The sequence below is a fragment of the Cetorhinus maximus genome, chromosome 21 (genome assembly GCF_964194155.1).
Source record: "Cetorhinus maximus chromosome 21, sCetMax3.hap1.1, whole genome shotgun sequence".
NCBI classification, from domain to species: domain Eukaryota; kingdom Metazoa; phylum Chordata; class Chondrichthyes; order Lamniformes; family Cetorhinidae; genus Cetorhinus; species Cetorhinus maximus.
The window spans coordinates 6804014-6825965 of NC_135899.1; the positions used below are offsets into that span (position 1 = coordinate 6804014).

General features: G+C 44.5%; 1 protein-coding gene across 1 annotated transcript; it reads left to right on the top strand.

Moving 5' to 3' along the window:
• Positions 1–14237: 14237 nt before the first annotated feature.
• LOC144695583 (prostaglandin E synthase-like) lies at positions 14238–20612 on the top strand. Its single transcript, XM_078566474.1, has 3 exons — positions 14238–14411; positions 16965–17047; positions 19179–20612. Exons 1-3 carry the CDS (start codon positions 14295–14297, stop codon positions 19426–19428), a joined length of 450 nt encoding a protein of 149 aa, XP_078422600.1. The 5' UTR covers positions 14238–14294; the 3' UTR covers positions 19429–20612.
• Positions 20613–21952: the final 1340 nt, after the last annotated feature.

The window sequence follows — 21952 nt, forward strand, 5'->3', positions numbered from 1 at the left end:
GACGTATCCCTGCTCCTGTTTCTTATGTTACGTTCTTATTGGATAAGGTTCCTGGAATTTATTTTTGTCCTTCCTTCACACCTAGGATGACACTCCAGTATGTTGGGTGAGATGTTAATCTGAGGCCCCATCTGTCCTCCCAGCTGGGCATAAAAAGTCCTACGGCCACTATTTAGATAAAAAGAGTAGGGGAACTCCCCCCCAATGACCTCAGAAAATATTTGTCCCTTGACCAACAGCACCAAACAGGATTGCTGCCTGTGGGACCGTGCTGTGTACAAGTTGGCTTGTGACTCTACAACAGAGCCTATACTTCAAAAGAAGAACTTCATTGACTGTCAAGTGGCTTCAGGTGCTATATAAATGTAAATCTTTTTTTTAAATCCCCGAACATCAAGCTGTTGTGAGATTCAGGGTTGTACTTAGCCTTGAGAAAGGCTGGAATTTTCCTGGCCTCCCTCCCACCCCCCCTTCCTACAGTGGTTCCCCTACGGCAGATCTGGCGAGAAATTCTCCCCATTGAGTCATGAATCCGTGGGTCCATGGCTTCTGCATCTAATCTGGGTTGACACTCTCAAGGAAGTACCTAAGAGATTTAAGATCATAAGAAACACTAGCAGGAGTAGGCCATTCGGCCCCTCAAGCCTGTTCCGCCATTCAATAAGACCATGGTTGATCTGATTGTGGCCTTAAGTGCACTTTTTTTTGCCTGCCCTCCCAACCCATAACCCTTGGCTCCCTTTTGATCAATAATATCTCTAAACATATTCAATGACCCAGCCTCCACTGCTCTCTATGGTAATGAATACCAAAGACTAATGACCCTCTGAGAGAGGAAATTCCTCCTCGTCTCCATCTTAAATGGGAGACCCTATATTTTGAAACTGTTCCCTCTAGTTCCAGATTCCCCCACGAGGGGAATCATTGTCTCAGCTTCTCTTCTGTCAAGCCCCCTCAGAATCGAAGGTGTTTCAATAAGATCACCTCTCATTCTTCTAAACTCCAATGAGTATAGGCCCAACCTGACCAACCATTACTCATAAGACAATCCCTTCATTCCAGGAGTCAGCCTGGTGGACCTTCTCTGAACTGCCTCCATTACAATTACAGGTCGAGCATCCTTCATCTGTAAATCCCAAAATCCAACACATCCAAAAACCCGCACTTTTTTTGAACCTCATCGATCTTTATCACGGGAAGTCTGTGAGCCAGGCCGACACAAACCTCGTCAACCGCACCCTGTATTTATTATTTGGTGGTACATCATACTTTTCTAGCTATTTTATTGACTTTAGACTATAGGCAGCCTAGACTGAGGTTATTGTAATGTAAGTAGGCCAATCCTACGTGTGGTAACCGAAAACCAAAATTGTCTGAAATTTGAAATGTAATCGGCCCCGAGGGTTTTGGAGAAAGGATACTTAAGGACCCATCCTTAAGCAAGGAGGCCAAAACTGTCCACAGTACTGCAGGTACATCACAGCCACTATGTTGAAGGAGAGATCTCCTGGCCAATATGCATCCCTTGGCCAACATCACTGAAGTTGGTTATTGGTCTGATAACTCTTTGCAGCTTATGGGATTGTGCTGTGGTGTAAATTGGTTCTGATGCTTTCCTACATTGCCGCAGTGACTACACTTCATTGATGGAAAGCCATCGGGACATCCTAAAGCCTTGTCTTTTTTTTTGATGTTCGGAGAAAATAAAAATCAACGAGGATTTTGCTTGTGCTCTTGCATATTTTCTCTCCTCTATCCAGTGTCCAAAGACTGGAGTGGAAATTGTGCTTTTTTGGATGGCTGGAAGGAACAGCTGTGAATATCTAACTGTCGAGGGCCTTCTCAGTGCCTGGACTGACTGCATGGAGGATAGCGTCAAGGGGAAGGTAACGGAGGATGTCCTATATCAAAGAATTGTTACAGCGCAGAAACAGGCTATTTGGCCCATCGTGTCTGCACTGTCGCTCTGAATGAGCAACTCACCTATGCCATTCCCCTGCCTTCTCCCCGTAACTCTGCACATTCTTCCTTTCCTGATAATAATCCAATTCCCTCTTGAAACCTCTGTTGAATCTGCCTCCACCACACTCTCAGGCCATGCATTCCAGATCCTAACCACTCACTGCATAAAAAAGTTTCTCCTCATATCACTTTTGGTTCTTTTTCCAATTACCTTAAATCTGTGCCCTCTACTTCTTGATCCTTTCACAAGTGGGAACAGTTTCTCCCCATCTACTCAGTCCAGACCCGGCATGTTTATCAATACCTCTACCAAATCTCCCATCAGCCTTCTCGAAAACAGTCTCAACTTCCACAATCTGTCTTCATGACTCAACTTCCTCATCCCGGGAACCATTCTCATAATTCATTTCTGGTCAGCTGGGCAGAAAAGTAGCAAATGGAATTCAACCCAGAGAGGTGATACATTTTGGGAGGTCAAATGGGCAAAGAAATACACAATAAATGGGAGGATATGAGGTGTATAGAAAGAAAGTGACCTTGGAATGAATGTCCACAGATTCCTGAAGGTAGCAGGACAGTGATAGAGTGGTTAGGAAGTGTCATGAAGCTATGAATGTATATAATATTTTTAGAAAATATTTTTCTTTTAAAATAGACGTTTAGTCTGTGGGTGTGTCTTAATTGGATTAAAGCCAGCTAGTCTGGGTGCTTTGATGTGTACTAGTTTTGAGATGTAAGAGGGAGAGTGCATTTACATTTTTTTGAATAGAGCAATCAAGAAGTGGGGTGAAATCTGGCACCTACCTAGCAGAGACCAAGCAATATGTTTACATTACTAATAAAATTGGTACTATGAAAGGGGTTTTATTGTTAGAAGACGTAGAGTTCAAAGAGGCTGGTGATACGATGAGAATTTACATTCAATGAGATGTACTGGATATAACCAATAGCAGTTTTTGTGTGTGCAGGGCAGAGGCAATGTAAGATCAAAGCAGCTGTAAGCTTCCAATTGTCTCCACTGGAACCAAAGTGAAAAGAACCTCATTTTGAATTTGTGAGGTGAAAATACTTTGCCTGATGTTTGGTTAAGTCTATGGGTTGCTGTTGCCTTAATGGAGATTAGTTTGGGAGTTTGTTAAAAGTTATGATAGTAGTAATTTGTAGCCATGTGTATATAGTTAACGTTTGTAAATTAATAAAATGTTTCATTTAGTTTAATATAAAACCTCTCGAGAACTGGTGGTTTGATTCCTGAATTTAGAGTTGCATCTCAAACATACCACTTAAAAATATAGGCTATGACAGTTATTTAAAGTTTCCCTCTGGGATTTGTAAAGAACTCAGCTTTACCAACTGCTGGGTCATAACAGGAAGGCACATGGAATAATTTCAATTATTAGCCAAGGTACAGAATATAACAGCAGGGAGGTTATGCTGGAGCTGTTTAAAACAGTAGTTAGGCCACAACTTGAGTACTGTGTGAAGTTCTGGCCACCTCATCACAGAAAGGATGTAGTTGCATTAGAGAGGGTACAGAGGAGATTTACTAAGATGTTGCCAAGACTGGAAAATTGCAGCTATGAGGAAAGGTTGGATAGGCTGGGGTTGTTCTCCTTGGAGCAGAGGAGGCTGAGGAGAGATTTGATTGAGATGTACAAAATTGTGAGGGACCTGGGAAGAGTAGATACGAAGAGCCTATTTACTTTAACAGAGAGGCCAGTGACTAGGGGGCACAGAATTCAAGTGATTGGTGGAAAGATTAGAGGGGAGATGAGGAGAAACTTTTCACCCAGAGGATTGTGGGGTACTGGAACTCACTGCCTGAAAGGGATGTAGAGGAGAAACCCTCAACTCATTGAAAAGGTGTCTGGATATGCACTCAAGTGCTGTAACCTGTAGCGCCAAATGCTGGAAAGTGGGGTTAGGCTGGGTGGCTCGTTTTTCAGCTGGTGCAGATATGTTGGGCCAAGTGGCCTCTTTCTGTGCCTTAAAGTTTCTATGATTTTGCACTATCTCCAATTCCTTCACATCTTCTCTATAGTGTGATGCCCAGAACTATACACAGCACTCTAGCTGAGGTCTAATTAGTGTCTTACACTAGTTCAACATAACCTCCTTATTCGTGCACTTTATGACCCTATTAATGAAAACTACGATACTGCATGCTTTATTAAGTGCTCTCTTACCCTGTCCTATCACCTTCAATGACTTGCGCACATATACACCCAGATTCCTCTGCTCTTGCACCCCCTTTAGAGTTATACCTTTTATTTTATATTGTCTCTCCATGTTCTTCCTACCAAAATGTATCACCTCACATTTCTTCAATTTGAACTTCACCTGCAACCTCTCCACCCATTCTACCAACTTGTCTATGTCCTTTTGAAGTTCTACACTATTCTCTTCACAGTTCACAATGTTTCCAAGTTTCGTATCATCCACAAATTTTGAGACTGTGCTCTGGACACCAAGGTCTAGATCATTAATCAGGAAGAGCAAAGGTCCCAATACGGACCCCTGGGGAGTTCCACTACAAACCTTCCTCCAGTCCAAAAAACATCCATTAACTTCTAGTCTGTTTCCTGTCATTCAACCAATTTTGTACCCATGTTGCAGCTGTCCATTAATTCCATGAGCTATAACTTTACTCACAAGCCTGTTGTGGGGATCTGTCTTATAAGCCGTTTGGAAGCCCAGATACTGCACATTAACAGCATTACCCCCATCACCCTCTCTGTTGATGGGCATACCTTTACACCCTTTAATGTTTGTAATTCTTCAGTCCTCTGGCAGCACTTTCGAGTCTAAGGAACACAGATAACTTTGGCTACAGGGTGACCACAACTGTAAACTTGCTATCCACAAAGGTCTCAGCCTCACAAATACATCTTAGTAATGGCAGTTGCTGCTCAAGTTCTGAAACCAGATCTCTGATGTCACTTCCTGCACAAATGGTTATTCAAAACATGGGAAGCTTCCTGGAGTCCCCATATAGCATAGGATGTGCACCGTAGAATAAGAGGAGAACATCAGGAAAGGATTTATTCAATAATTCCCTTGCTATAGGCTGTGTTTACTATTTGCATATCCTTCCCCCAACTTCCAATCAATTGCCTGTTCTGCCCATTTCTCTAGCCTTACACCTTAAATACGCCCTCACAGATGAATTAGTCCAGAATCTGACTGAGTGTGACACTGCAGTGTAAAACTGACATCACTGGATCTCAAGTGAAAAATCTCCATTGGCTGAAGGCTAGCAAAAAGAAAGGTGGCTGTGGTTGTTGGAGGTCAGTCATCTCAGTTCCAGGACATCACTGCAGGAGTTCCTTAGGGTAGAACCCTAGGCCAACAATCTGCAGCTACTTCATCAATGAACTTCCCTCCATCATAAGGTCAGAAGTAAGGATGTTTGCTGATGATTGTACCATGTTCAGCACCATTTGTGACTCCACAGGTACTGTAGCAATCTATATCCATATGCAGCAAGATCTGGACAACGTTCATGTTTGTACTGGCAAGTGGCAAGTGACATTTGCACCACACAAGTGCCAGGCAATGACCATCTCCAACAAGAGAGAATCTAACCATCACCCCTTGACATTTAATAGCATTATCATCACTGAATCCCCCACTATCAACATCCATTAACCAGAAACTGAACTGGACTAGTCATATAAATACTGTGGCTACAAGAGCAGGTCAGAGGCTGGGAATCCTGCAGCAAGTAACTCACCTCCTGACTCCCCAAAGCCTGTCCACCATGTACAAGGCAAAAGTCACTCACAAATCCAATAGGGGATTCAGGAGAATGTTCCTTAAGCAGAGAGCTACTAGAATCTGTGCTACCTTTGTAGCGATTGAGGTGAATAGCATTTAAGGGGAAACTCAAGATGTACATGAAAGAGAATGAATAGAAGGTTCTCTTGTTAGGTTGGGATGAAGAAAGGGGGGCTAGTTAGGCTGAATAGCTGTTCCTATGCTGAAAATTCTGTGTATGTATATGTAAATCATATGTGTGATGGGATACTCTGAACTTGCCTGATTGTGCGTAGCTGTAATAACATTCAGTCCAGCACCTTAAACATTCACTCCTTCCTCCAGCGATGCACAGCGGCAGCATTGTGAACCATCTATAACATGCCCTGCAGCAACCTGCCAACCACCTTCCAAACCCATGACCACTACCATCTAGAAGGATAAGGGCAGAAGATGCATGGGAGCACCACCACCTGGAAGTTCCCCTCCAAGACACTCACCATCCTGACTTGGAAATATATCACCATCGCTGGGTCAAAATGAACCACTTGTTAGTGGCTTGTTAGGCCTTTTCTGAGAGTGGTTAAGAGGCAACCACATTGCTGTGGCTCGGGGCTCACAGACAAGTTGTTGCTAAATTGCTAAATTGTACGTGCCGACAATTTTAATCCACTGATTCCACTTTCTGCATTTCCTTCGGTAGAGCGTCTTCTGTTAATAAATGAACAGCTTCCTGAGGTATCGAGACTCAAGTTGGTGTCCTTGGGCACCAGCTAAGTTCACACATTTTCTCCAGAGGGAGATGATAGCAATGCCTTTATAATTGGTTCCCAGGCTTGGAAAAGGAAGAACAGGACCAGGAAAGGGCTTCTGTTCCCAGCCGCAACCTCATGAGCTTCACCAGACCACGAGCAACCTGGATTTTAATCTTCACTATCCGGGTATAAAATCTTCGAATGCGGGAAGCTTGTTTCTGACTGCTGGTGAATTTCCGGATAGGAGCTTAAATGAGGAATGTGCCTGATTTTCCAACATTTGCTTCCAATGTGCAAAACTTTTACACCTAGACAGATTTGAACACAAGAGATAGGAGCAGGAGTAGACCAGACGGTCTCTCGAGCCTGCTCTGACGTACAATATGATCATGGCTGATCTTCTGCCTTAACTCCACTTTCCTGCTCACTCCTGTATCCCTTAATTCCCTGAGAGACAAAAATTCTGTCTATCTCAGCCTTAAATATATTCAATGATGGATCATTCATAAACCTCTGGGGTAGAGAATTCCAAAGATTCACAGCCCTTTGAGTGAAGTAATTTCTCCTCACCTCAGCCCTAAATGATTGTTCCCTTATCCTGAGACTGTGCTTTAGATTCCCTGACCAGGGTAAACGATCTTTCAGCGTCTACCCGAAATCCCTTCAAAATCTTGCATGTTTCAATGAGCTCACCTCTCGTTCTTCCAAACGCCAGAAGGTCTAGGCCTAGTTCACTCAACTTCTCATCCTAGATGCTAAAGGTGAAAATCGAGACCTGTGAAGAGGATAGACTCAAGTCTTGATCCTGGTGCAATGTCTCTCTTTAATCCTCTCTGAGCCAGAGGGTTGTGGGTTCAAGTCCCACTCCAGGGACTTGAGCACAAAATCCAGACTGAAACTCCCTGTTCAGTACTGAAGCAGTGCTGGACTTCCCTGAGGCCGCACCTGCCTCCTCAGGTGGATATGTAAGGTTCCTATAGCCAGCATTGGAAGTAGAGCAAGGTGAGTTTTCCCTGGGGGCCTGACAAACATTTATTCCTGAAGCAGAATTACCAGAAACAGATTACCTGTTCGTATATCTCAGTGCTCTTTGTGGGATCTTACTGTGTGCAAATTGGCCACTGTGTTTTCTACTTTACAACAGAGACTACATCTCAAAGTAAGTGAAGTCTGTTTTGCCTTCCCATCATTCTTGCTTTAGCAGAGGAATGCCACTCGCGCAGCCACCACCCTCTGTGGCTGAACATTTTCTGAGCTGTGAGCCTAGCCATTATTGCAGCCAGATGATGTTGGGGACTGTTGTAATAGAGCCACAAGCAGTGACATCAACGCACATCGCCACAGCTCTCGTAAAGTCAGCCTTGCTCATATAAAAGGGGAAGTCAAAACACATTGAGGACCCATGACTCACTGAAAGAAAATACTTTCTATAGTGTGTTCATGACCTCAGGCTCACCCCTCACTTTCTCAAGGGCAAGTGGGCCAGTCATGCTCACACCCCATGAAAGAATAAAAAGAAGCACTTTACAGCCAAAGGGATTCTTTGTAAGAAGGTCATAGAGACCTGTTTTAGCGATAATGTTGGGAGATAAATACTGCATTAGGGCACTGTGCATAATTCTCTGCTCTAGGAATATAGGAGCAGGAGTGGGCCATTCAGCCCATTGAGCCTGCTCCGCCATTCAATTAGATCAAGGCTGATCATCTACCTCAACACCACTTTCCCACACTATCTCCATATCCGTTAACGTCATTAGTCCCCAGAAATCTATCAATCTCTGTCTTGGACATGCTCAGTGATTGAGCTTCCACAGGCCTCTGAGATAGAGAATTCCAAAGATTCATCACAGGGAGCTGAAGACTTTTAACATTAAAAATAAAGATTTCAAAAATAAGGAGAACATGTCCCTGCTCATGTGACTCTGCTGAGCTGAAAACCCTGCCCATGATTTTGCCCTCTATTAAAGCTAACGAAAGGAAGTATTAGACGAGGGCGTAAACTGACTTTCCACGTGATCCCGTGGGATTCCTGTCCAGGAACTTAGAGTCAAATTACCTTCATAGGAACAGGAGGAGGCCATTCAGTCCCTCGAGTCTATTCTACCATTCAAAGTGATGTTGGGTGGTCTATGTCAGAACTCCATTCACCCATCTTGTCTCTGTATCCCTTAATACCCTTATCCAGCAAAAATCAAACAGGCTCAGATTTAAAGTTATTATTATGCTAGTATTTCCTGCTTGTTTGGTAATGTTGCCAACCCTCCAGAATTGGCCTGGGGTCTCCAGGAATTGAAGATCAATCTTTACTGCTGTGTGCAATCCTGGAGATAACATTAAAAAATATAGATTTTTTACTTAAATTTTCTTTGAACATTTACGAACATATGAACATACGAAATAGGCACAGGAGTAGGCCATTCAGCCCCTCAAGCCTGCTCCGCCATTCAATAAGATCATGACTGATTTGCTTGCATTTTGCATTCCACATTCCCATCTACCCCCGATAACATTTAATTCCCTTGCCTAACAAGAATCCATCTACCTCTGCCTTAAAAATATTCAATGACCCTGCCTCCACCACCTTCTGAGGCAGAGAGTTCCAAAGTTGCACAACCCTCTGACAGAAAATGCTTCTCCTCATCTCTGTCCTGAAAGGGTGAGCCCTAATTTTAAAACAGTAAAACATCCTTTCAACATCCACCTTGTCAAGACCGTTCATGATCTTGTAAACTTCAATCAAGTCACCCCTCACTCATCTAAACTCCATTGGAAACAAGCCCAGCCTGTCTAACCTTTCCTCATAAGACAACCTGGATATATCTTCACCAGATATAAAAATGTTGAAAATGGAGGAAAAAATGCTGCTTGTTGAGAGCTGAGCATCATCCCAGTTGGGTAATGAGTCCTTTCGCTTTCTAATTGGCGTAGGAAGGCAGTACGTCACAAGGATGGATGTGTTGGCCGACTAATAGCTGGAGCGTGGGGGCAAGACATGTGGTGAAAACTACAGGAGTGCATTTAGTCACAGTTGGCAACCCTATTGTTTTGGCAGAGTTGATCTGAATCAAAAATTGGTAAGCAAAGCAATAATTGAACAATAGGAAACCTTCGAAGAGGAGATGGTTCAGGTGGAGAAGAAACACATTCCCATAGGGAGGAGAGGGATGGCATCCCAAAGCTAGAGCTTTCTAGTTGACAAAAGATATAGCGAGTATAAAAGTAGAGAAGTGCTGTTACTGCTCTACAGAAGTGTAGAAAATAGGAGCAGGAGTGGGTCATTTGGCTCTTCGAGCCTGCTCCGCTATTCAATGTGATCATGGCTGATCCTCTATCTCAACGCCATACTCCCACTCTCTCCCCATACCCCTTGGCACCTTTAGAGTCCAGAAATCTATTTCCTTCTTAAATATATTCAGTGACTTGGTCTCCGCAGCCCTCTGTGGTAGAGATTTCCGCAGGTTTACCACCCTCTGGGTGAAGAGGTTTCTCCTCATCTCAGTCCTAAATGTTCTACCCCGTATCCTGAGGCTGTGACCCCTTGTTCTAAACCCCCCAGCCAGAAGAAACATCACCCCTGCATCCAGTCTGTCCAGCCCTGTCAGAATTTTATATGTTTCAATGAGATCCCCTCTCATTCTTCCCAGCTCCAGTGAAAACAGGCCTAGTCGGCCCAACCTCTCCTTATACGACAATCTTGCCACCCCAGGAATCAGTCTGGTGAACCTTCACTGCACTCCCTCTATGACAGGTATATCTTCTCTTAGCTAAGGAGGCCAAAACTGAACACAATACTCCAGGTGTGGTCTCACCAAGGCCCTGTACAGCTGCAATAAGACATCGTTGCTCCTGCACTCAAGTCCTCTTGCAATGAAGACCAACATACCATTTGCCTTCTTAACTGTTTGCTGCACTTGCAAGCTGCTTTCAATGATTGGTGTATAAGGACACCCAGGTCTTTTTGTACAGGCCCTTAGTTAGACCACATCTGGAGTACTGTGTACAGTTTTGGCCCTCTTACTTAAGAAAGGATGTAATTGCATTACAAGCAGTTCAGGCATTCCACTCGCCTGATTCCTGGGATGAAGGGGTTGTCTTACGAGAAAAGGTTGGGCAGGTTAGGCTTATACCCATTGGAATTTAGAAGAATGAGAGGTGATATTCTTGAAACATATAAGATCCTGAGGGGGTTTCACAGGGTAGATGCTAAGAGAATATTTACCGTTGTGGGGGAGTCTAGGATTCGGGGGGAGGAGGGGGGGGAGCGGGGGGGGGGGGGAGGTGGGGGCGCACAGTTTAAAAATTAGGAGTCTCCAATTTAAGACTGAGGTGGGGAGAAGTTTTTCCTCTCAGAGCATCCGTGTGGAATTCTCATCCCCAGGAAGCAGAGGAGGCTGGGTCATTGAATATATACAGGGCTGAGTTAGACAGGTCATTGATAGAGTCAATGGTTATGCGGGGCAGACAGGAAAGCAAGAGTTCAGGCCACAATCTGATTGGCCCATGATCCTATTGAATGGCAGAGCAAGTTCAAGGAGCCAAAAGGCCTATGTCTGCTCCTAATTTTTGTATTCTTGTGCATCCTTGTATTGAAATAAGATAGATGAAGGGGAGACAACCAAGCTGGATATAGGATGTCTATAAGGGAATGAGTGGGACAAAGTTAGAGTACGAGAATAGATCACCGGCTAACATAAAAACAAAGGCAAAAATATTTTATAGATATATAAACAGTAAAAAGGGAGTCAAAGGAAGGGTGGGACTAAGGAAGCAAGAAAGAGATCATTTTTGTGGAGGCAGCATGCCTGGTTGAGAAACCAGTTGCCCTTGAGAAGGTGGTGGTGAGCTGCCTTCTTGAGCTGCTACGGTCCACGTGGCATAGGTACACCCACAGTGCTGCTCAGGAGGGAGATCCTGCCTGGACTACAATACATGTGAGTTTGTGGACTGTGAGGCTGTCCTGAGTGAACAAATCTGAAATACTTGTTTTCATGTGAAATCTCTCCGGCTTAGATTCATCAAACTGGAGTACGAGCTGGAGACACTTGGACACATGAGGGGAGAGGATCTGGGCATCTTCCTCCAGACTCCAACCATGGGGAGGAATATTTTTCTCTCAAGGGTCATTAAGAGTTAGACAGGTTTTTGATCGACAAGGAGTCATGGATTATGGGGGGCAGACAGCAAAGTGGAGTTGGGACTATAACTGGATCAGCCATGATCTTATTGAATGGTGGAGCAGACTCGAAGGGCCAAATGGCCTATTCCTGCCCCTAAGTCCTATGTTTCTATGTCCTAAATGAGAGGAGGCACCTAAAGGATTTGCAATCCTTAAAGTATTCATTGTCACAGAAGGCTGTGGAGGCCAGGTCATTGAGTGTATTTAAGAACGAGTTAGATAGGTTCTTGATTGGTAAGGGGATCAAATGTTACGGGGAGAAGGTGGGAGAATGGGGTTGAGAAACTTATCAGCCATGATTGAATGGCGGAGCAGACTCGATGGGCCGAATAGCCTAATTTCTGTTCCTATGTCTTATGGTCTTAAGTAGAATATCTGGTCTGGTTGGGATGTATTGTACCCTACTGAGTGAAGTTATGGAGGAGAATTTGGCTGCAAAGTGCTGAGGGGCAAGATCCAGGTTAGTTGAATTAACATAAATAGGTAAACTTTGAAAGACTTAATAATTTGGTACAAAACCAATTGCCATTTGAAAAGGTATAGGTTAATAAATGAAAGTCAGCATAGACCTGTCACAGGCAAATTGCGTTTGGCTATCTAACCAAGCTTCTTTGATGAAAGAAAAGGGAGGTTTGGTGAGGGTAGAGTTGTTGATGTCGTGCAGAGTTTGGACTTTCGAAAGGCATTTGACAAGGTAGCACACAGACTTGTCAGCAACATTAAAGCTCATGAAATCAAAGGCAGAGTGGCAGCCCGGATACAAAATTGGCTAGGGGACAAAAGTTTGTATGAAGCTCCTGAGCAAACTAATTAAAAGCAGGGGGTAGTGTTGACCAGTTGTTTTTCAGGGTTTGGAGGGCAGTCTGTAGTGATGCTCCCCCAGGGCTCAGCATGGGGACCAGTGCTCCTTTTTGACATTAATGAGCTGGACTCGGGTACACAGGGCACAATTTTAAAGCCTACAGATAATAGAACATACAGAAATGTAGTACACAATGAGAAGGATAGTGCTTTTTTATTCATTCATGGGGTGTGGGCATCGCTGGCTAGGCCAGCTTTATTGCCCATCCCTAATTGCCCTTGAGTAGGTGATGATGAACTGTCCTCTTGAACCGCTGCAGTCCATGTGGTGCAGGTACACCCACAGTGCTGTTAAGAGGAAGTTCCAGGATTTTGACCCAGTGACAGTGAAGGAACGGCCGATATATTTCCAAGTCTGGATGGTGAGTGACTTGGAGGGGAAATTTCAGGTGATGGTGTTCCCACCTATCTGCTGCCCTTGTCTTTCTAGATGGTAGCAGTTGTGGGTTTAGAAGGTACTATCTAAGGAGCCTTGGTGAGTTCCTGGAGGCCATCTTGAAGATGTACACACTGCTGCCAGTGTGCATCAATGGTGGAGGGGGTGAATGTTTGTGGATGGGGTGCCAAACAAGCGGGCTGCTTTGTCTTGGATGTTGTCAAGCTTCTTGAGTGTTGTGGGAGCTGCACTCATCCAGGCAAGTGGAGAGTATTCCATTACACTCCTGACTTGTGCCTTGTAGGTAGTGGACAGGCTTTGGGGAGTCAGGAGGTGAGTTACCAGGATTCCTAGCCTCTGACCTGCTCTTGTAGCCACAGAATTTATATGGCTAGTCCAGTTCAGTTTCTGGTCAATTGTACACCCATGATTTTGATATTGCAGGATTCAACATTGGTAATGCCATTAAATATCGAGGGGCAATGGTTAGATTATCTCTTGTTGGAGATGGTCATTGCCTAGAACTTGTGTGGCGTGAATGTTACTTGCCACTTGTCAGCCCAAGCTTGGATATTGTCCAGGTCTTGCTGCATTTGGACATGGACTGCTTCAGTATCTGAGGGGTCATGCATGTAACAGACCTCAGACGGATGTTGATTGGTGAAATGGGCTGATGAAATTGAACATTGGGAAGTGTGAAATTCAGTAGGAAGATTGAAAAGAGGCAACATAAACTAAATCAGGTGACATAGGTTTAAGGTCGCTTGCAAAAGAATCAAAGGAAAACTTTAACTTAGGCAGCGAGTTACTGTGATCTGGAATGTGCTGTCTGTAAGGATAGTGGAAGCAGATTCAATGGCAACTTTCAAAAGAGAATGGGATGAAGGAGGGGGAAAATGGGAAAAGAGGAGGGGAGTTATTATTCAGCTAATAGATCTACCAAAGGGCTGGTATGGCCATGGTGGGCTGAATGGTCTCTTTCTGTGCTGTATTGTTCTATGATTCTACATAAAAAGGCAAGTATAGACAATATATTTGGATTTTTAAAAACTGCCGTGACAAGAGACGTTGCATCAGGTTGTTTTGCATAGTGGATTTGCCAAATTTCTTTTCTTAAATTAAAACTCCATCACCTGCTTGTCCTCCCATCACACGATGGTGGGGCAGTGGCAAAGTCCTTTTGATTAACACTCAAGCCTCCTCATTCCTGATAAAATCTGTTTATTTAACTAGGCAGGGTAAATCCCACTGCAAGCCCTGACAGGCTGGATTGCAGATTGGGTTACATCATCTGATTTACAAACCGCTACCCTGTGACACCCTCTTTCCCTCTTAGGAGATACATATATAAGGAACTGGACTGTGTCCCAGACTCATAACAAGTGTGCACAACCATAGAAAAGCAAAGATGATTCTGAACTTGAAGAATGAGGTGTTCTGCTCTTTTGTCTTCTACGCTGTTCTCTCGCTCGTTAAGATGTTTGTCGTTGCAGTCCTCACAGGTCAGGTCAGACTCCGCAAAAAGGTAAGAATTGCTCTTATTTGTTGCAAAACCTCTATTTTGGCTTTGAGATGAAATAATGCGAGCATTTTGTTTTTATTTTAAATGCATGCTACATTTAAAAGGAGTCCGTGAACCTCTTAACACCCTTAATCGTTGATTTGTTTAATTCCCTCCACTGGTTTTGTCACTTTTTGGTCACTGGGTGGATTAACCTCCAACAGTGGGTAGAAAGCCACAAAGTCAAAGCACCTCCCCAGTGCTTAACTTCCTCACTATCAGGAATGAGAAGGAAATAGGTTCATAACAGTGATGGTGAACAATAGTGTTGGATGTGTTGGAGCTAAGTTTAGATCTGCCACAAATGATCAAAAGCTGGAAAAGAGCCAGAAATTGTGGTAAAATTTTTAATCTGGAGGAGGATTATTCTGAACCAATCCACACAGTGGCAGTTTATCAAAGTCATTGAGAAGTGGCTTCAATAAGCTTATCAACTGAATTCTCTCTGACCATATTCTTTATTGCGAAGGAAAGCGGGGGAGTTCTCCCCAGAGTCCTGGGTGAGTATTTATCCTTCAACCAAACAACAAAAAAACCCCACTAAATCGCATTGCTGTTTGTGGCCTCTTGCTGTGCTTTAACGTTTCCTACATTATACACTTCAATAAAGCACTTTGTTGGCTGTAAAGTGCTTAGGGATGTCCCAGGATGGTGAAAAGTCACTATGGAAATGCAAATTCTTTCTGTGCACATGAGGGCTGATGCTCAGTAATCGAATGACCTGAGTCAATAGTTCTGCAGTGTTCCCAGCCAATCAGCCTGAAGGTGTAGGCTGTATTTCAGGAATTAGAGTTTCTGCTTGGTTTCAAATAACATTGTCTGGGTATGAAAGAGAAAGGACTTGCAGTTCTGCATTACCTTTCAAACCTCAGGACGTCCAATAGCACTTCAGAGCCAACAAAGCACTTTAGAACTGTTGCCGACAGAACAGAATCACAGAATTATTCCAGTGCAGAAGGAGGCCATTCGGCCCATCGTGTCTGCACTGGCTTTCTGAGCATTTTAACCTAGTGCCATTCTCCTGCCTTTTTCCCATAACCCTGCACATTGTTTCTATTTAAATTACCATCCAATGCCCTCTTGAGTGCCTCAATTGAACCTGCCCCTACCACACTCCCAGACAGTGCTTTCCAAACCCTAACTACTCGCTGTGTGAAAAAGTTTTTTCTCACCTCACATTTGCTTCTTTTGCAAAACACTTTAAAACTGAGCCCTCTGGTTCTCGATCCGTTTACGAGCAGGAACATTTTCTCCCTATCTGCTCTGTCTAGGCCCCTCGTGATTTTGAAAACTTCTATCAAGTCTCCTCTTAGCCTTCTCCGCTCCAAGAAAAACAGTCCCAACTTCTCCAATCTTTCCTCATAACTGAAGTGTCTCATCCCTGGAACCATTCTCGGAGACCTCTTCTGCACTCTCTCCAACACGTTCACACAGCTGTGGTTTTCGTGTTATTTTTAACTGAGTTGAAACTTCAGCTAAATATAGACAGACCCTGTCAAACACATGTCAAACATTCAACTGCTGCTCATAGGACCACTGATTTCCTGACTTGTGTCTGTTCTGAAAACCAAGTAAGGTGTGTTAAGCAGACGTTTTTTTGGATTGGTCTGCACTTGAATCCCTGTTCAAGATCATCGCTCCTTTAATCCATGGGAGGTTCAGGGCAACATAACACAAGCTCCCCTCCAACCCCCTACCCAGTGGACCTTCTTGGAGAGGAAGCAGGCAATATCTGCTGGTATTGCTTCAGGGATTCCACGAGAGATAGGCAGAGCAGGGTGGGCAATGTCTGATAGGCAACTGTTGTGGGGGGGGCACAGTTTTAACCTAAGCTGCCCATCAGGAAACTGACAGCATTGGATGTAACGCTGGTTCTACGCCATGCCGATGTTACTCTCCATAGAATCATAGAAACTTACAGCACAGAGGGAGGGAGGCCATTCAGCCCATCCTGCCTGTGCCAGCTCTTTGAAAGAACAGTCGTGCTTAACCCCAAGGTCTGTAACCTTGTAAATTCCACCCCGTCCAGTAGCTGTTCAATTGCCTTTGCAAATTATTCATGCGACAAGCTGTAACCCTTTTAGATTGAAGATTTCAGCTCTTGAAAAGGCGAATAATATTGGGCAGGTATAAAACCATCCAACATTGTGGGGTTCCCTCCTGAATCAGATTCAAATTAGCCCCTTATCATGATATGGATGGGACTAACTCCTTTAGTGTTGGTCAGCACTTTGTCATCTTTGCTTATGTTGAGCTTCATTCAGTTTGATTGGACCATATGTTTCTTCTCTTATCCTCGTAGTCTCTTAATAGGTTAGGGCGACCGCTGTGCTGAGGGGTAACCCAGGGTTGCCTGTATCGAACTAGACCCCTGCCAGTGTTATAGGAGCTATAAATCATAGGGAAAGGGAGGGTAGGTTCGAAACACAGAGTGGGACCTCTGCCTCAAATTAAGACCGCACTCTTCCTGCTGATGAAGTTAACGCCTGCCTTACCAGACTGTCCATTGTCTTCTAGGCTTTCGCGAATCCAGAAGACGCTCTGAGACACGGAGGGCTGAAGCTTTGCAGAACCGACCCGGACGTCGAGCGTTGCCGGAGGTAAGGACCACACAGTGGGTGCTGCTGAGCCAGCGGTACTATCTACACCCTTCACACAGAATCACACAGGATTTTAACAGCACAGAAGGAGGCCATTCGGCCCACCGTGTCTGCACTGGCTCTCCAAATGAGCATTATGTCCTAATGCCAATCTCCTGCCTTTTCCCCATACTCCCACACATTGTTTCTATTCAAATAATCATCTAATGCCCTCTTGAATGCCTCAATTGAACCTGCCTCCACCACACTTCCAGGCAGTGCATTCCAGACCCGAACCACTCGTTTTGTGAAAACGGTTTTTCTCACGTCACACTTGCTCACCCTTGTTGCTGTTGTGCTTCTATTCCTGATTGTGGCTAAAGAAAGGCGGCAGGAGTCAGCACTGAGGCCCAGTTTTTCTTGGGTCTTGCGCACTCTTTTTGTGCTCTTATCCCTGGCCTCCACCCTCCGCGTGTCAGCTCTAACTGAAACCAACCTTGGGTGAGAGGACAGGGGACAAGGACAACTGGGGGTAATTTTAACCTAAGCAACCCATTTACACACTGATGGGACACTGAATGTGCACTCCATTGAAGTCAGTGGATAGTGATATCCAGTGAGGGAGTGAGTCCAGCATTTCGTTCCATCCCACGGGACTCTCATCCAATAAATTAAGTTAAAATCACCCCTGGTTTGAATCCCAAACCTTAAGGAAAGTGGGGGGTCATGAGGGAGTTAGTGGAGCCATTCTCACAGAGAATAATTTTCCTGAGAATTAGCCCTACAGTGTTGTAACCCAATATCCAATCCACCATCCCCTTAACTGTGTTTCAGCCTTGACGAATAAACCCTTTCTGTTTCCGGTGTGGGAAAGGCATTGTCTTGCGTTGGGTTGTCATCTGTCAAGAGACTGTTAATGGGCTGTTCAGTCATGGTGGGCATAGAAAATCTTGTCAGGTCCAATCCTCGCCCAGTAAACACTTGTATGTAGTTTGCGGAAGGGGTCACTGTGAATAGCGCAGGGTAGTGATCAGGCCTGACTAACCCCATCCACCACCAGCCCTCTGCCACCCCCTCCCCCCACGCACCCCAAACACCTTCTTTGCAACCAAGGGGTGTTGAAGCCAATTTTTAAGTCCTGTTACTGTTCCAGATGAGCTCAGGTGGACTAAGGGGTCAAACTTTGGACATGAGATGTTTCCCTGCCGAGTTGGGACTTGGCAATGTTTCAAAGAGGAGCAAGGCAGATCTCCACTATGTAGTTACCCTGCAAAAATCAGCACTAAAGACAAAGTTATCTGGTCATTTATCTCAGTGCTGTTTGTGGAATCGTGCTGTGCACAAGTTGACACAATAGCAACAAAAGTAGTATTTCATTGGCCCTTTGGGAGGTCCTGCAGGAATGAAAGAGAAGTTATTTTGTTCTGTTCGTCATGTCCTCAGTACCACACTGAGGACGTCAGTTGTCCATTGGAGTACCAGGGAGCCTTGTGGGTAACAATGAATTGTCCAAGCTTCCTGTTCCCTTTAATTTGTCTAGTGGGTTGCCTCGAGTGTCCCCAGACTAGATTGAACAACTGGGGGAAGTCAGGATAATGGAGTTGAGGTCACAATCAGGTCAGCCATGATCTTACTGAATGGCGGAGCTGGCTCGAGGGGCCGAATGGCCTACTCCTGCTCCTAATTGTATGTTTGTATATAAGGGCCACCTTCGGTGCTGCCCTGTTCTATGGGCATGGGGCAATTCTCTGCCTAACAGAGAAAAAACATGAGACACATGTTATCATCTGTCTCTATGAAATGAGCGCTATTTATCTGATCTCCTGCGGGCAGATTAAATGGCGAGGAGCTGGTGGAGAGAAGGTCAAAAGTCTTCATTTCTGGCCATTGTGGGACTCCTCACCTCTGTCAGTATATCCCTGCAGTTTGATATGGCCTTCATGGATTCTTGGTTCAATGTATCTCTCTCCAAGTATGTTCATCCTTGGCGCTGTCTTGCTCAAATGTCATCTAGATATTTCAAGTGTGAATAACACAGATGACCACCTAGCACATCTCCGTCAGGCTACCTGTGAAAGGCACCCATGTAGACAAGGGCCAATGACATGTGTCACCTTCAACTAACCAGTTGTTTTCTATTTCATCGTCGCAGGGCTCATCGTAATGACATGGAATGTGTCTACCCCTTCCTCTTCCTGGGCGTGCTGTACTGCTTCCTGGATCCTACTCCGTCCATTGCAAGGATCCACTTCCGGATCTTCTTCCTGGCCAGATTGGTTCACACTGCGGCCTATCTGTTCGCCCTGAAAGCTCCGACCAGATCCCTGGCCTACACCGTGGGGCAGATCCCATGCTTCTCCATGGCCCTCAAGATTCTGATCAATGTTGCCTCCTACTGGTGAAGGAAGAGCTCACTACCATTTGAATTTGGTTCGATTCCGCCTTGGAAGCCTGAAGATTTCCTTTGAAGTCTGTGTCTCGGGGCTGAAGTAAATGACATTTTTCTCACTGAGTAAACTGTGAACTTTGCAGCAAAGCTCTCAGAGTGGGGGGAGGGGGGCAAGATACTTCAGTACCTTAGGCACTCCACTAGGAGGCAGTAACTGACACAATAACTTGAATTTATACAAGATAGGACAGTAAAAATGTCCCAGGGTGCTTCACAAGTACAGTAACAGACCAAAATTTGACACCAAGCCACGTAAGGAGGAATTAGGGGCAGGTGTCTCAAAGAGGGCCAGTTTTAAAGAGCCCCTTAAAGGAGGAGAGAGGAGAGAGAGGTAACAGTTAAGGGAGGAAATTCCAGAGCTTAGAGTCTTGGCAGCTGAAGACATGGTGGTGTCAATGACGAAGCACTTGAAATCAGGCTTAACCTCTCTATAGCAGGTGGAGTCAACTGTCAAGGATGGATTCTCCACTTGCAACCTGAATTTACTGATTGTTCCTGTGCTAGAGAGACCAAGTTCGCATCGAAATTAGCTCGTTTCTAAAATGAGTGCAATGTCCTTAACAATATGGAAGGTCAAGCAGAAAAATCTATCCCGATACAACTGCCTCCTCTTTCCACGGATGGTTTGGGATTCAAAGTGTTGAATCCTCTCATCATTTACTCCTCCGTCTCCTCTCGTTTCAGAGATCGGGGTGCTTTTAGCCTGAGGTTCCAGGTGGGAATCCCATGGGATCGGGTGAGCACCCATTTACACCAAGGTTCAGTATTATTTTCCATTGATTTTAATGGAGATTAAAGTTGAGCAGCGTGCCAAACCAGCGTCACTCTTGATCCCATCGGACATGTTAGCTTAAAACGATCCCCTATCCCACCAGTGGGAACTGGGCAGATTCAGATAACATGTTCCATTTTGTGCTCTGGCCCAATTTTCTACCCTCCCGAATCCACTGACATCATTGCAAAGATCACCAGACTAACATTCAAATATATTAATTCAATGCTGCTGTTGTTTAAAACCTCTGTCAGTCAGTCATTTCAATGTACAAAGTCATTGTGTTATTTTTATGACTGTTTTGCCTTCTATTTATTTATTGAAGTTAATAGTTTAATTTAATAAAAGTTAAGGGTAAAAGTTGGTATATTGGATTGTCTTTATGATGATAATGAATCAATAATGAGGTAAGAATGATCATCCTCTCCTGTCCTCCCTGGGGGTGAGAGGTGTTGGAAGTGAGCTGCGAATACAAACATAAGGAGGTAGGGAATAGGAGCAGGAGTCTGCCATTCTGGCCCTTTGAACCTACTCCACCATTCAATACAATCTTGACTTATTCTCTACCTCAACTCCACCTTGCCGCATTGTCCCTACATCCCTCGATTCCCTTCGTATTTCATTAATTCCTAAATTTGTAGATGATACCAGTTTGGTGGTGGGGAGGGGGGGGGAATGGGGGGGGAGGTGGGGGGGTGAGGTGGATAGTCAATGCTGAGGAGGGTTGCAACAATTGACAGGAAGGCATTAATAAGCTTGCAGAATGGACAACTTATTGGCAAATGAAGTTTGACACAGTTAAATGTAAGGTAGTACATTTTGGTAGGAAGATTAGGGAGGTCACTAGTTATTTGGAAGGTGCAAGCCTGCGTGGGGTACAGATCAGAGTACAAGTACACCAATCACTAAACCTTGTGCTACAGGTTAGCGAGGACATTAGAAGAAATCAAACTAAGCACTAGACTTACATGAAAACATACAAATTAGGAGCAGGAGTAGACCACTTGGCCCCTCGAGCCTGCTCTGCCATTCTATAAGATCATGGCTGATCTGATTGCAACCTCACATCTATCCACGATATCCTTTCACCCCCTTTCTTATCAAGAATCTATCTAGCTCTGCCTTAAAAATATTCAAAGACTCTGCTTCCACCGCCTTGTGCGGAAGAGAGTTCCAAAGACTAATGACCCTTTGAGAGAAAAAGTTTCTCCTCATCTCTGTCGTAAATGGGTGACACCTTATTTTTAAACAGTGACCCCTAGTTCTAGATTCTCTGACAAGAGGAAATATCCTTTCCACATTCACCCTGTAAAATCCCCTCAGGATCTTATACGTTTTGATCAAGTTACCTCTTACTGTTCTAAACCCCAGCGGATACAAGCCTAACCTGTCCAACTTTCCTCATAAGACAACCAGCCCATTCCTGATATTAGTCTGGTAAACCTTCTCTGAACTGCTTCGAATGCTTCATCTCCAGAAGAATAGATTTGAAAAGTCAGGGAGTTATGCTAGGCCTGTACCAAACCTTGGTTAGACGACACTGTGTGCTGCGTGCCGAGTACTGCGTGCTGTTCTGGCTGCCATTTTGGAAAAAGGATATAGAGGCACTGGAGAGGGTCCAGAGATTATTTGCAAAGATTGTCACAACAGTAGATTGAAAGAAGATGGGAGGAGGCTCGAATATACTAGAAACATCAACACGGCT